Source organism: Vicugna pacos, chromosome 20 (genome assembly GCF_048564905.1).
Source record: "Vicugna pacos chromosome 20, VicPac4, whole genome shotgun sequence".
NCBI classification, from domain to species: domain Eukaryota; kingdom Metazoa; phylum Chordata; class Mammalia; order Artiodactyla; family Camelidae; genus Vicugna; species Vicugna pacos.
The window spans coordinates 36403325-36419438 of NC_133006.1; the positions used below are offsets into that span (position 1 = coordinate 36403325).

At 40.0% G+C, this 16114-nt stretch overlaps 1 protein-coding gene across 27 annotated transcripts in view; it reads right to left on the reverse strand.

Annotated features, from left to right (window-relative positions):
* HIVEP1 (HIVEP zinc finger 1) overlaps window positions 1-16114 on the reverse strand; it is a 224579-nt gene that overhangs the window by 17329 nt on the left and 191136 nt on the right. For 21 of the 27 annotated variants that reach the window (XR_012062373.1, XR_012062375.1, XR_012062374.1 and 18 more), the window contains 6 exons: window positions 9734-10245; window positions 7101-8172; window positions 4272-4376; window positions 3286-3417; window positions 3003-3164; window positions 701-805 (listed from right to left, as the gene is read on the reverse strand). Coding sequence is in view for 1 of the 27 variants with exons in the window: in XM_072945677.1 (XP_072801778.1) it covers window positions 7108-8172; window positions 9734-10245 (1577 nt within the window). In the remaining 26 variants the exon portion in view is untranslated. Of the gene's footprint in view, window positions 1-700; window positions 806-2989; window positions 3165-3285; window positions 3418-4141; window positions 4189-4271; window positions 4377-6552; window positions 8173-9733; window positions 10246-16114 lie in introns of those variants that run through there. The other 6 variants (XR_012062380.1, XR_012062381.1, XR_012062382.1 and 3 more) reach the window with 6 other exon arrangements.

The window sequence follows — 16114 nt, forward strand, 5'->3', positions numbered from 1 at the left end:
TGATCTTTATCTCCATTTAAAGGCCCTTCCGAGCATTGACCTGAAGGCATTCAGGGCTGCCTGAGCATCAAAGAGGATTGATGCACCAAGTACTGAACATTTCACAACTATTAGCAACAGAGGCTGAGACAGAGAAAAATATATTTTATCAGTCATTTAACTTCATGGCCATTAACAAAAAAGTCATTAATGATTTGGATCTGAAATTCATTTTTTAAAAAGTAACTTTTAAAAACTTATTTTTCTCCTCATAGATGAGTTTTTGAAATTCAGTTTCTTATCAAAATTAGGACTTAAAAAGATTGGAGCCCCATTTGCAGACAATGAAGTGATGCAAGTTATTTTACTAGAATAATTAACATACTCATAATGAAGACTTGGATCTTCCAGTCAGTAATTATGATTGTACATGGTTGGTTATAAATAAGCAGACACTCTGCATGAAATCCTAAACTACTTCTAGAGAACTACTTTTAGGGAATATGAGTATCAAAGTAAGAGAAAATGTCTTACTGTATGATGTACAAAGATGTTCCAAAATAACTAACTTCAAATGTATCAGAGGCTACAACTGCTGAATCAAACCCAGTCTTAACGTTTGACCTACGGGGCAAAAATAAGCCTTGCTATTAGCAAAGAAAACTAGGCATGCCTGGCTAATTGGCTGATCTCAAAGCTGGCTTTTCTTTCCATGACTGACCTTCAGGAATGTGAAGCCGCTTGTTGTCTTTCACCCGATGTCGTTTCCGTACATCCCATTCGGCAACATTCATAGGTAAACAACTACACACAGTCTTTCACAGAACTGAAAACGAATGAATGAAAGATGTCTTGTCTCAAGCAAAACCAACTGCATAACAAATGGCCTGTTGGTCTTTTTATCTTTTTAAAACCCACAAATATATGAACATCATAAAACATCTAATTATTCACTTCCATATTGTGACACCAAAACTAAGGACTAGAAGGAAAAAGTTACATTTTATATAGTTAGCTCTGTTGGTTTATTTTGAGATATAGAATCTCTTGCTAAAAAGTTCAATTATTTCTTTTTTCTCTTACTGCTTTTATAAAAAGAATTTATAAGTGTCTTAATTTCCTTCTAAGTTCTTATCTTTGCTTTCTTTACATTATTTTTAAATCTGCACACTGGAAAAAATAATATAACTTGATGTCTCTTGTAGGAGAAATATGTTTAAATAATTTTCTTTTCCATCAGAAGTAATGGAAAATTACTTTCTTTTTGGAAATCTTTCTGAAAGGATCCAATTCAGAGACTTGATAACATTTTGCTGTGCTGTGCTCAGCCCTTGTTTGTATCCAAAACGGTGTGAATCCACACTCAGTTCTCCTCCTTCCAGTCTAACTTTTATCCTTGTAAGACGTGTAACAAAGACATTTTTCTGAATAATGGTTAATAATTGGATCCTGATACACTTTGGAGATTTACATGTTTTATGCTTGATTAGAATTGTCACTTTACATTGCCATTTTATCTCCTGCTATTTAAATTAAATGTTTTCTCACCAAATATTTTTATGGCTCCTATTATATCAATTATGAGAAAGGGTGTAGGAAAAGGTTACAAAATCTATTACCTATACAAATATGCCTGGCACTGGACATACTCTTTTCAGTAAGAAATTTAAATGGGATGTTTTATGAATACTAAGTAGACTTTCACCTAGAAATGAATACAATACGACCTAATTACTGTAAATCATTACTGAAAGCAGCATGGTATAATAGAAAAGAAACAGACCGAGTTTTAAATCATAGCACCACTCCTTAACTAGCTTTGTAACCCTGAGACATTTTCTCAACCATAAATGCGGATAGCATCATATGGTATTTGGCATAATTGTTAAAATTAGAAACACTGCGTTATATATAATGTGACTCATTCATCAGATACTATCATGGTAGCAATGGAGCATGACTGTGTCTAATCTCAAAATTTAAATCTGTATGAATGAATACCTTTAGAGACAATTTACCTAATTTTGAAAACTACTTTATCATTTCCTTGTAAGCCAAGAGATTTTCACCTTTAATTTGAGGTTTCATAATTATCTGATTCTGAAAAGATGTAACTAATTCAGGTATATGGCCTGAGGTGGGGAAATAAAATTTAAGATGTTCTAGATCCTTAACCTTCCGTTCTTCCATCATTTCCCCATCGCTACCACAATTGAGTGCCTTAGAAGAATAGTTCTTCAGAGTCCTGAAATAAATTCTTTTTTTAAAAGCTTTTATTTTTTATTTTATCTTGCCCCCACCTCAGTAATGGAGGCACTGAGCATTGAACCCAGGACCTCATGCTCACCAGGCATGTGCTGTGCCACTGAGCTGTACCATCACTCCTAAACCCTTAATTTCTAATGTAACCCATTAGAATGCGAGAGCCCTAACTTCTCAGACAACCAAAGCAGGGCAATGAGAAATACTTTTGTTATTTGTCATGGGGACTTTTTAATTTAGAAAAGGCCCAAACTACAAAATAAGCCAAACTTGATTCATGACTTTAAGAAAAACAGCCCTTGGTCCTTCTCCCTGATACTAGAATGTGGGTGGGCCACTGCCTCAGTGTTTTGGTGGAGCAGATCAGGCCCCCAGCAGCCAAGCCCTGGGAAGCGGTGCTCTTTCAGAACTCGCTTCCGAATGCAGTGGAGGGAAGACCAGGTAAACGTTCCCTCCCCCGGCTGATCCCGACATGGTTTAAAGGATTGGTGTGAATACCAGCATTTTTAATCTTGCAGTCTCCCTTAAAGATAAATATGTTCCTAATATTGATGCCTGATCAGTATACCAATATGAGTTTTAGTTTGTGAGCCGTGAATGCCCACTGGCTGCTTGCTGTGAGGTTAATTCTGGTTTTACACAAAAATCAATAGAAACCTGAAATTTCTCTAATAGTCTGATTTCTCTTTTGATAATCCCCAAACTCTCTCCATTACTGGATGAAAAGACAACTATTATTATGTATTACAATTATTCTTTACATTTCTGCTGCTGTGACTCTCCTTAAGTGCCTTCTTAGCTATTATGATGAACCATCCAGGTTGTCCTGCCTCCGGAGCCAAGTGGCCTCGAAATAGACTCCTTTGTCTTGTTCACACTTCGAGTCCAGAAATCCCAGTTAGGAAGAATACTCCCATGATGCTCTGTTCATAAGGGTATAGAGTGTGGATATCTGTTATCTGGGTTTAAATACTGTATTGCTAAAATCTTTTGTGAAGGGATGAGGATGGCATGTTCTGAACTTCGTATACATGAAACTGCTACCTTTTAAAAGTTTTTTTCAATGCAAGTGCCAGAGCATCTGTTCATATCATCTCTCCAGTTAGTCCAGTCTTGGATGCTGATCCTCATTTGTTGAAAATCTCAGTGAAACCTCTCTCTTCCACTTACTGTTCCCTGCAGAATTTTAAATAACATGTTCACTTCCACCTTCATTACTCTATTTTTGTTCTACTGCTTAGCATCATCTCTGTTCTTAAGTCCCAATCCTGTATCTCCTTAAAAAATCTAGCAATCCCCAACATACATAAATCATTCTTTAATTATTAAGGCAATAACTTTCCTGCCTTTCAAAATGTTCATAGTCTGTGGTTTCTAAGATGTGTGCGGGCTCATTTGAGTCTCTGTGGCCTAACTCTTAAGCAGGCCTGCTCCTTCAGGATAGGAAGTGTGCCTTCTTACTCTGTCTGTATCTTGCATAGTATTGGAATTGGTTGCGTTTTGGGTGCCTGAGCATCTTTGCCAAGCCTACCCATGATTCAGAGGACAGGGAACACTTAAGGGCAGGTGTCTCTGCTTTAATTCTTATGCCTACAGTGCCTTGCACTGTACCTTGAGTGTGCAAGGTTCTAGATATTTCTAAGAGTCTCATGAAGTTTCAGATTTTACAATTTGTAGAGAAAAATATTGCACTATCCTTTAAATTTTTTTTTTTTTTGGTTATGACAGCAGGAAGTTACTGTCATTAAAATATTTGTTACAGATGTTACACAATAACCTTCATTCAATATTAAATAGAAAATTCTCCAAAGTCATGGGAAGTCAGTCTTAGGGAGATTTAATATCCTGTGTTTAGAATTTATAGATGGTTTTGAAACAAGATTACTCCAATGAAAGTTACCTTTTAGGTGGTGCTTGATCTCAGAATGATCTCGACTTCATCTCAAACTTCATCCCAAAATGTAACATTAAAAACAGAAAAGAGCATATATTTTGCCTTTAGCATGCGTCAGGAAAGAAATGTTACCTACCTTGACCATCTTCCAACAAAAAATAATCGTCCCTGATCCTTATTTAGCGCCACTATTTAAAATTCAGGTCAGAGATCATTAAGAAAAGTGTTGTTTATACTGTTTCTGTGAAAGGAAAATCATGGCTGTATTATTTTTAAAAAAGAAAGAAAATCTATATTAAATATTACCAGTTGATCAAATCTCTGAAATAATTATCATTGTAGCTTAAAGTTTAGGGAATGAAAATAAGTTACTTTAGTGCCATTGAATTATGTTAATTTATAACAAATATTCATAAAACAGATGTACTAGCTTTGAAAACTAGAAAAAAGACCTTTGGTTCTTCTGAAATTTCCCACACTTCAGATGGTGTCATTGCAGTGGATTCATACAAGAAGATACTAAAGTTGTTTCACATGTTTTTCACCTGTTTTGACAATAACTTAAAAGAGATTTGCTATGTCCTTGAATTCTAGTTCTGTACTGACCTGGGTCTTTCATGACAGTACTACAAAAGTCAAATGTAGTCTCCCAGCTCTCTGGCTTACTTGTAAGTAATTTGTTAAGTCATATTTGAGAATGACTTGCTCCTTGGGAAAAGTCAACTTTGGAGAAACAGTTGAAAATTACTCCCTTATATTTTGTTCATGTGACTACTTTAAAATATAATGGCACAAACTTTGATGTTTCTGATTTAGCTGCATATTTCAAATGCTAGCAAAATATTTGAAAGTCACATGAAAGCACTATAGTTAGTAATACTAAAGATATGTGTACTATGTAATGAATCTTAAAAAGTCAAGAGTATAAAATAAGCCTACGGTTATATTACAGCATTATGAAATTGTCAAGGGAGTAACCAAATACATCACATTTAGTATGTAGTAGGTTAAATGGAGGAATTCTTCAAATTAAGAAAATTCTGTCTATATAAACTAAAAAAACCCTCAGTGCCCAAAATCTTAGCATTACTTTTGAATTTAGGTACGTCATATCTACCTAAAATGTGATTAGGAAACAAGGATGTGTTTATTACACTGCTTTAAAATTTGGGGCCTTAAAATTATAAAAAGGTGTGATGCAACATTAAAACTTACTTTGAGAAATCTGACAGATAATGGACCTCATTTTCAATAATTACATTGTTAGAGCAATGCAATTCCTATGATAGAAGTTTCCAGAATTCTTTTTCTTTAAACTTTTTGTTGGGGGCGGGGTAAATTAGGTGTATTTATTTATTTATTTTTAGAGGAGGTACTGCGGATTGAACCCAGCACCCTGTGCATGCTAAATATGCATTCCACCACTTAAGCTATATCCTCCGTGCCCCAGAATTGTTTTAAAATACATCTTAGAATATAAAATGTAGTTTTATTGTTTTTGAGAATTTTGTTACTTAATCTGTGGGAAGGTGTACGTGCAGATTGCAGCATGCATCAAAGGCATCATTGACCATCAGAGCCTGTTAGGGCTGGGGCACGTTTTAGCCCCAGACTGGAGCACATGGGCTGAGGTGACAAGTACTTTTCCCAAAGTCCCAGATTTGAAGCAGGGGCTGGCTATCAGCAAGCCTCCAGATTCCTTAGGGTATCTTCCCCAGCCCACTGTTATCTCAGCAACTTCACACCGCTGAAATCTTCCTGAAGGAGGCCTTTAGGAACATGAACACGTTGCCTTAATAATGTGCTAAATATTCAAATTCCAACAGTAAAACATTTTTTCTACAAATCTAGCATCTATAATACTCAGATAATAATGCACATCACTGCAGTGGTAATTGCGGGTTCCCTCCCCGTTTTTCTGAGTGAGTAAATTTAAGCCTCTCAGGACAGTGTTTCTCAAGAGTCACCTTAAGTAATTGGAAGTCTGAACTTGGTTCTTCTGTGGATCGTGGACTGTCTATGGTTTGGACCTGGACAGGGCTCTCCGGGTGGGACAAGGGCAGAGGGAGCTTGTGACTCGTGCACAGACCCAGTTTGGAGCCTAAGGGCGGGTTTCATGGGCCTCACCTGAGCCAAGCTCAGGACCGTTGTTTCGTTAACATAGAGTCATGGTACCCACATTTAGGAACTTTGCCCGTTTCCAGCTGTATTCTGTGTGTACTTGCGGAGTGTTCTTAAGTACTGATTCTTACAATAATTTAACAGCTACAGAATTATTCCTCGCAAATGGAAAAATTGGTCTCCTGGCTAAATGGGGGAGGAGGGTGAGCATGAAAGGAATGTTAACCTAGGGCTATTTTATGAATGCAGGTTGCTGGTCACTACATGATGTAAAGAAGGCACGGCTAAAGCACTGGTAAAGTCAGTAAACAATGTTTTACTGAAACATTTCATAACATGGAAAATCTGTCTGAAGTGTAAAGTTACTGTCTTACACAAGAAGGACAGACCCATTTTCAAAGACTAATATGAATACAATAAATATGGAGTTTACATACTAATTTACACACAAACTGCCCCACAGCCATAAAAATTCATATTTAACAGTGCAACATATAATTTAATCATTTGATTTATTTGACAGGTTTCTCTTGCTAAACACAAATAACTACCTGGTTTTCATGTACATATATAATATATATTTTATGTATATAGATATTCAACAATCTGTACAGTTCCTAAACATAAAACTCCTAAAAGGCACAATTGTCTATACAACATGTACAAAAATGGCTGGAGCTGACACAAAACGACAATTATTGGTCAAAAGTTCATGATTGCACAAAGATGAGTCATGAGTTTGTCAGAAAAATGTGCTTTAAGGAAAGGAGGGTTTTCAAAGAAACCTTTTAAGTGTTATGTAAAAAAAAAACCAAAAAAACCCAGCATCCCAACCCCCCAGTACCTGGCCCCTAGGTGGCGATCACGAGCCTGTCCTCGTCGTCGTCACTGCTGAGGTCGCTGAGCTGCGGGGCCGCCTGCCTGCGGGTCGGGGGCGCGGGGGGCCGCGGCGCCCGTCTGTCCAGGGGGAGGGCCGGCGGGGGCGCCGAGGTCGGTTGGCCGGGCCGGGAGGGGGGTTCGTGCTGGGGCGTCACGTGGTTCACGGGGCCAGTCTTCCCCGTGCCCCTCTGACTGGAGCTCTCGAGCCTGGAGTGGTCTCCGGCGGGGGCCGGCAGATCGAGAACCTTCTTGGCATTTTCCCGGCGGACTCGCGGTGAGCCCTGCGGCGACGTGGTCCTGCCTCCCTGCTGCGCACCGGCCGCGGGCGGCTGCTGGGGCTGCGCCTCCCGCGCTCGGTTTTGGGTAGCGGGCGTTTCGGGGGTGTCCACGGGGACCCGGCCGACCGAGGGGATCAGCGCGGGCAAGGCTATGTTGAGGATCTGGAGGCCGGGGACGGGAGCCGGGGGGCCGGGGCTGCCCTGGCCGCAGGGGTCGGCGGTCAGCACCTGCAGCCCCACGGCCTTCAGGGCGATGCCGGGCGGCCGGGCGCCCACCAGGTTGACGGTTTCCATGCTCAGGGGCTGCAGGCCTGGAACGCGGATCTGGCCGATGGGAATACAGGGCAGGACGCTGCTTAATTCAGTCACTCCGGCGGGTTCTGTGGTGCCAGAAACTTCTGCGGCCAGGTCCCCAGGGGGGCCCACGGTTCTGTGAATGACGTTGACAGCAGGAATCGTCAGTTGCATGGGCCCCGCCTGGATGGGGACGAAGGTGGAGTATGTGAGGCCAGCAGGGACCACCTGGATTCCCCCAACGGGGACCAGGTTGTAAGGAGTCCTGGACTGCTGCTGGGAATGTAAAGGAAGGTGGCTGAACAGATGGGTCTGGGGAGAAGGCAGGCCTGGTGGCGGATGGAGCGTTCCTGGGAGCTTCTGCGCTGGAGGCGCGGGCTGCGGCGAGGAGGCTGGAGGAGGCCCCCCTCCCGTCTGGGGGCTGCGCTGGGCTGCAGGAGGCGGCGGCCTCGGAGATGATGGGCTCTAAAAGACAAGACGGAAGAATCCTTTTTTAGCTCCTGTGAAGTCTGCCTTCTGAGGTAAAAGTATGTACATTTATAAATTTTTATGGGAATTATAAGCTTGCTAAAAATTATCTTGATTAAAAAGTAAATTTCCAACTAAAACCCTATTACACCTTTCCACCTTTACTTTTCTAGTACAAATAACAGCAACAAATTTTGTACAGTAGTTTACATTTTTCAAACATATTTCCTGGATAGCGTATCATTTATACTAAAACGAACTGAGAGGTGGCCATAATTACATTCTTCCATCATTGTTATTGCGGGCACCACCATTCCACTCTTTTTTGGAAATCAGGAGTTACTGAGAAATTTTGAAATATTAGTTGGCTAGTGAGTGTTCACTTGGGGGAAAAATTAACTGGAAGCTTATTCATTTATGCAGTAAAGAGTTGTCATTAATGAAAAGGTCTGTCTGCAGTTTTCTTTGTTCCTTCATTCATTCGTAAGTGTATGAAATGTCTACTGAAAACCAGATTTATGACCCTGGCAGGTGTGAGAGATTTGGGGTTAAGAGATGCTTAGGGCACAGGTGACTAGTATGACGGTAATGAAATGGTATTAGAAGGGATAAATATTACCAATCTTCCCTTCCACCTAAGATTATCATTTAAATATTAGCTCTCTTCTGTGATAGTATCTATATTATAGGAGCTATATATGTATGTTAATTTAAATATGAATATAATTTAAATATGTATATAATTTGTTATATTAATGTAGGATAGTCTATAGGAATCCAGACTTTCACAGTCTTTTTCAGCAGTGGCACCCAGCAAACCCAGTTCTGTCACGTTTAGAAATAAATCCCATTGTGATCATCAGTCCACACAGGTGAGAGACCTATCAGTGAGAGGGAAGAATGAACCGAATGGATTCCTCACAGAATTCCCTGGATTCCACCACGGTTTGTAAAAGCAGGAAATCATTCTCAGCTCACAGGAGGGTGACTTTCCCGAGGCCTGAGTCTGGCCCTGAGCTAGTTCTTGGGCTGGAAGCTTTCTTAAGCTGCCACAGCGATTGGATCATTTAAGCAAAGTGAACTTCTCCATACGTTTTTGGGTTCACATTAACTTTGCCACGGAAACTGGTAGCTGCCTTGCCAACAGAGGCAAATGCAAAATGTTGGGACCATTTAGTACAAATCTATCACACCAGTGCCAGTGGGAGAACGCAGAGTAAGCCATGGAATACACAGGTCCCAAGACATGTTCTCCACTGGCACATACACATCTTTTATGGCAAGGCTTTTCCTTAAAAATGCAAGTAATGATAAATGAGTATGTTGAAAGATCCATTTGGTTCTTTCAGATTTAAAATGTGTGAACTCTTGACTAAAATACCTAACAAGAATCCAAAGGACAAATGTCCTTTAGCCTTAAATAGAACAAAAAAATCAGGTTAAAGAAATGGACTTAGCTATAAATGAGTAACTTAAGTACATTATTTTCTTAAGCCATTAGGTTCTCCATATTTCATAGGTTAAACAAAAGGAAAACCACAACCACCCACTGTATTACCTGTGTTAAAGCAATAACCTCTCCTGCCACAGAACTCCTTGGGATCTCTTCGGATTCAGGGTAGTCTACAGACATCTGGTGACATGGGGACCGGGGCGCAGCCTCAGGTGACCTGGCAGAGTCGGCGGGAGTGGCCGCCGCCTCCTCGTCTCCCGCAGCCTGCTGCCCGCTCCTCTCCGGGGACCCTGTCTTCCTGCCGTGGTCGGACCGCACGGCACTCAGCACGGTCATCTTGGTGGGCAGCGCCCTGGGCAGCACGTCCATCGGGTCCGTGTGTCCCCCCGGAAAGCACTCGGGAATCCTGCCGTCCTCGTCCACACCCCCAGGGTCCTGAGGGCTGCTTCTCGCTGGCAGGTGCTGCGGGCTGGCGGTGGCGGAGGGGGCGGCGGACAGGACCGACTCGGCCTGGCTGTCCTCATCCTCATCCTCATTCTCGTTATCCTCCTCGTCGGGGCCATCCGATTCTTCCAGATCATATCCTGACCGCTCGTAAGTGAAGCGCTGTTTTTCATCTGATAAAAACAACCGAGAGTATGTTATAGAATGTTTTGCAAGTGGACGAATACAATCGTTTCTTTTTCATAAGCTTGGCAACACAGGGAGGAACAGTCAAGGCAAGGGCTCCACCCACAGAGCCCACAGTTTAGTCGAGGAGAGGGACACGGGGAGGAGGGCGGTCCGGGCGGCAGGAACGCGGGAGCGAGGCCGATAGAGCGCGTGGCCAGGACAGGCTTCCCTAAGGATGCAGCACGTGAACTCCTGAGCGCCAGAGGGGGGCGATACATAAGGAAACCTAGAAATAAGGGCCTCAGGTAGACTTGTAAACCCCCCAAGTAAGAATGAACTACCCCCCCCAAATTTAATAGTTAAGTTCAACTCTTTTCCTGAGCTCTTGTCTCTCTGCTCGGTTGTATCTCCCAGTTATTGAAAAATTAAAACAAAAACAAACTGATGGCATTTCATATTTGTAAACAGACTAATTATCATTAATATCTGAATAGTATTTTAGATGTTTCTACTTCCTCTGGGTAGTAATAGTCTCTAATATTTAATCTCTACCTTTTTTTTTTTAACTAAGGTGCTAAATTTTCCCATTTTTTTTTCTATGATGATTCAACCCACTTCTCACAAGAAGGGGAACATTAATTAAACATTATTAATATCTTCAGCCTTACAATGTCATGTGAGGCTGTTTAACAAGAACTATTCAAGATAGTTCAGGGAATACTTTAAGAATTCTTGTAAGCTCATGTGAAACTAAACTGAAAACCTTATCTATTCAAAATCTTGCAAAATTACATGCATTTCCCTTAAAAAACTAATAAACTTTATAAAGTTAAATGTCTATCCCAACTCACTGTCACTGAACTATAATAAAGGCATTAGACCACATGCAGCTTAGCTGTGATACCTGCATTTACATATACTTTTTGAAGAGAAAAATATGTAAACAGAGAAGTAATTAATAGGTATATTTCCTCGGTTTTCCAAATAGTTTGCATATTAATTTACTTTCTATATTACAAAGATAAGTTCTTAGAGAAAAAAGCATCAATGCCCAAACATTTGAGGATGATAGAACAGACTAGAACTTGTATGTTGTTTTGACATGTTGATCACCCACTATGGATCGGGTGCCCCCGAGGACACAGCTGTCACCCAGATTTCGGTGACGTGGCAATCAATGTGTTAAAACATTCAAAGACAAAAGATATGCATTTAGGTTCCTTTAGTATGTGTGATTTCGTAAGTCTTTTTTGCTTTATGGGTTCCACTGTCTTGCTGTAAAATAATACATACAATAACACCAATCTGTTGAATCCTTTCAGAAGCCCACGCCGGACACGGAACGGGTGATTTCTGGGTAGATGCCCTGACTCCTGCCTCAGATACCTCTCCTTTACCTTGTCTGATGTTTGAAATTCTAAAATTTGTCATTCCCCATAAGTTCTGAATTTGCCACATTAGTGCCAAATCAGGTATATTTTTAGTGATTTTAATAAGAAAGAACTTTTCTTTCAAAGGATAAAGTAGAAAAAAATCCAAGAAATCAGAGGACTGACTGGCAGGAACAGTTAAATGGAAAGAAAGGCTGATTTCATCAGAGGCCAACCTTGCTGCTAAGTCAAGTATGACTAGGATGGTACTTGCTTTACCTTAAAAAAAAAAAAACTGTTGTTAGAACAGGCCTAACTTTAAACTTCCATCTTTTCCCTAACCCATCATAAGGCTGAAGTTCCAGACAATCAAATAACCCAAACTCTAGCAACATAGAGATAGTGTCTGTAGGAAGAGAGGAGACACAAGCTTGTGTCATCTGAGGTAGATGCAACAGGACACTGGTCAAAGGAGCTGAGCTAAATGGTTGACAGATTGTCTAGAGCCAAGTGTGGGCTGGCAGGACTCGGAATCCTCTGCTACAACTCTCCTGCAGGCTGTGTGTTATGCACACCACTCAAGCACTCCAGAAAAGAGCACTGAGTATCCAGTGTGGTCCCGATCTGGGGGAGAGGAGCAGCAGCCATTTAGGAGGAACAAGGAACTCCACCCGGGTCCATCTCCCCTCTCTCCACCAGGGAACAAACACTTTATCCTGTGAGAGAAGGGCACAGAGCATTCTTGCCCCCAGGACACAGGTGAAAACTTACTACATTCGGGAGGGGGGATAAGTAGAAAAAAATACTACTCTTTAAGGAGGGACAAGAGTGCCAGCTGAGTCTACCATAACAGCTGAGGGAGGCTAGAACAGTGAGAGGGCAATAGGCCCAGAGACCTGAGAACATGGTGCACGCAGAAGACAGGCTGGAGCAGAAGAGAGGTAGCATCTCACCTTCCTACCTCCTAATGCTGAGCTAAGGAGCTTCAAATGAGCGGTTAGAGCAAAAAAAACTGCTGGGAGGGGAACAGAAGAACAGAATGTGTAAGCCCTCTGAGGCACAGCACAAAGGAAAGACTGAAAACTGGAACCAAACAAGCATTTCTCTTGTAATCCAACCCCCATCCCAAGTAAAAAGTGTCTCTATAGGAATCAAGCTCCTGGTACTCTGATGGTAGCCTTAACAACAAATCTCTCCAGTCCAATCTAACTCCTCGCTAGAGAAGCTCCAACTCCCTCACAGAAGGCCTAGCAGGAGGGGCATGCTCCTTGTCAGGCATAAAACTGTTTACATTAGTCTCTACTGTCTTCCACAAGACGTCTAGCTTTCAACAAAAATTACAAGGCAAGAAAAGCCATAGAAAAAGCAATCAGAACCAGTCATATGATACAGATGTAAGAACTTTCAGAGAATTTGAAGTAATTGGTAAGTTAAAGGCTTTAGTGAGAAAGGTGAACAACATACAATAACAAGTGGGAGGTTCAGCTGCAAGATGGAAACTGAGGAAAAAAATGGAGTGCTACCAGTGAAACACGGTAACGGTGACAAAACAGCAACAAAAAATTCTATGCCCATTGAAAATAGTTTTCAAAGATGCAAGATAAATACAGAATTTCTTAGAAAACACAGACTGGGCGCTCCAGTGCCAGCAGACCTACTGGATGATACACGTGAAAGGAAGCTCTTTAGGCAGAGAGAATATGGTATTGGATGGGAATTCATATTTACTCAAAAAAAAAAACAACAGAAATAGAATAAATGAAGATAAAAAATTTTAAAACCTTTAAATTGCTCATTCTAAAAGATAATGTCTATGGTAGTAACTGTGCCGTGTGCTTGCAGCATGTATAAATGTAAAAGATAGGACAACAATAGCACAAAGGATGGAAAGAAGCAATTGTGAATATACTGTTACAAAGTCTTTATATGACATGTAATATTTGAAGGCAGACAACTAAATTTTCTTAAAAGACAAGTCAATAGGAGAAAATATATATAACCATAAAAATGTTTTAGGCATACAAAGAAGGAAAAAAACAAATAGAAAATAGCTGGCAAGAGTAGATTTTGTTCCAGCTACATGAAAAATAACATTAAAAGGATTGGTCTAACACATGAATTAAAAGAAAAATTGACAGACTGGATAAAAAAGCAAGTCCCAAGTTGTGTTGTGTATGAGAAATCCTCTTCATATAGAAAGACATAATAGATTGAAAGTAAAGTTTAGAGAAAGAAGTTCCTTAAAACATTAAGATACAACTGAAAAAACTATATACTAATATCGAAGTAGACACATATTATCAAGGATGAACAGGAATATTATGTAATGATAAAGGGTTTACCTCCCTGTGAACACATACCAATAGTAAATATGTAGCAGTTAAACCAATGCTTCAAAATTAATGAGGCTAAAACAAAAAGTAAGCAAATCCACAATTATAGTTGAAGACTTCAACACTCCACTCTCAGTGATTGATGAAATAAGTATACAGAAAATCAGTAAGAAAGAACAGAAGACTTGAAAAACACTATCAACCCCCTAGATCTAGTTAACAGTTACGTTCCATCCAACAGCAGCAGGATATGCTTTCCTTATAAGTGTACACGGAACATTCACTAATATATAGCATATTTTGAGCTACCAAGCCAATCTCAACAAATTTCAATGTATAAACATCATACAGAGTATGTTTTTGGATAAAAACAGAATTAAACTAGAAAGCAATAGCTGGAAAATGCCTGAACAAGCCCCAGACACTTCAGAATTACACACACAGCTGTAAACAGCCCCGGGGTAAAAAAAGGACATGTCAAAGGAACGCTAGAAATATGCTGAACTGGATAAAAATTAAAATATGAAATTCAAAACTTGTGGGATGCAGTTAAAGCTCTGGTTAGTGGGAAATTTACTATATCTAACATTTCTATTAGAAAAGAAAGTGCTCAAATAAGTTCTCATCTTTAGAAATTAGAAAAAGAATAAAACTAAACCCAAAGCAAAGAGCAGGAAGGAAATAATAGAGATGAAAAAAGAAAGAAAACTGACCAAAGAAAAACAGAAAAAGCCAATGGAACAAAAAGTTGGGTCTTTGGGGGAAAATTATTAAAATTGACAAATCTCTACTAACACTGGCAAAGAAAAAAAAAGATACAAATGACCAACATTAGGAAAGAAAGGGGGGCTATCACTGCACACCCTATACAAATTAAAAGTATAGTAAGGAAGTATATGAAAAATTCTCACACCCTACCAATGAACAACTGGAATTCAAAATTTAAAATACAACATTATTTATATTAGCACCAAAAGAATGAAAGACTTCGGTATAAATTTTTAAATGTGCAGGTTCTATATGTTGAAAACTACAAAACACATACAAAAAAGAAATTAAATGTGGGAAATAAATGAAGAAGTATACTCGATTCATAGGTTAGAAGTTTCAATACTGTTAAGATAGCATTTTGCCCCAATTTGATATATCGATGCAATACAGTTCTATTAAAAAGCATTTTGTAGATATTGACAACCTAATTCTAAAATTTCTATGGGAAAAAAGAGAAACTAGAAGAGCCAGAATAATTTTGGAAAAAGAAAAGTTGAAGAACTTACACTAAAGACAGTGCAGTACTGGCTGAAAGTCAGACGTAAGCAATCAATAGATTAGAAAAGAGTCCAGAGACAAAAACTACACAAATACAGTTAGCCAGGTTTTGACAAAGGCAAATCCATGGGGAAAATACAGCCTTTTCAATAAATGGTGCTAAAACTAATGGGCTTACGTGTACCAAAAAATGACATATTCCTTACACCTTATACAAATAGTGACTCAAAATAGGTTATATAAAGTATAAAACTATAAAACTTCTGAAGATATGGGAGATCTCACTCCTAGTATCAAACCCTGGAGAAATGGAAACCTCATTCACAGAAAAACCTGTACACAAATGTTTCATAACATTTACAATTGCCAAAAATAGAAAGGAATGCAGATATCTATCAACTGGTCAATGGATGAGAAGCAATGGCCCGACAATACAGTGGAATACTACTCAGCCGCAGAGGAACGAACTGTTGACTCACACAACAAGGATGAGTCTTACATGTATTCTGCTAAGCGAAAGAAGCCAGACCCCCAAAACTACTTACTCTGGTTCCTCTCACGACACTCTGGAAAAGAGAGAAATACAGGGAGGAAAAGAGATCAGTGGTTGCATGGGGTTACTTAGGTGGGTGGGCGGAGGGGAGGGTTGTCTGTAAAGAAGTGGCACAGGGGACTTTCGGGGTGATGGAACTGTCCTGTGTGGAACCGTAGGGGTGGACGTACAATCCTATGCATTGGCAAAGACCACAGGACTGTCTGTACACCATAAAGTGAATCTTACAGTGTGTAAATTATAACATAACCAAGATGTGGGGGGGGAACCTATGATGGAATGCAAGCTGAGCTAGGTGACTGAGTACAAATGAACCCCATAACCATGACCTAGGTAACCCTGGCAAAGA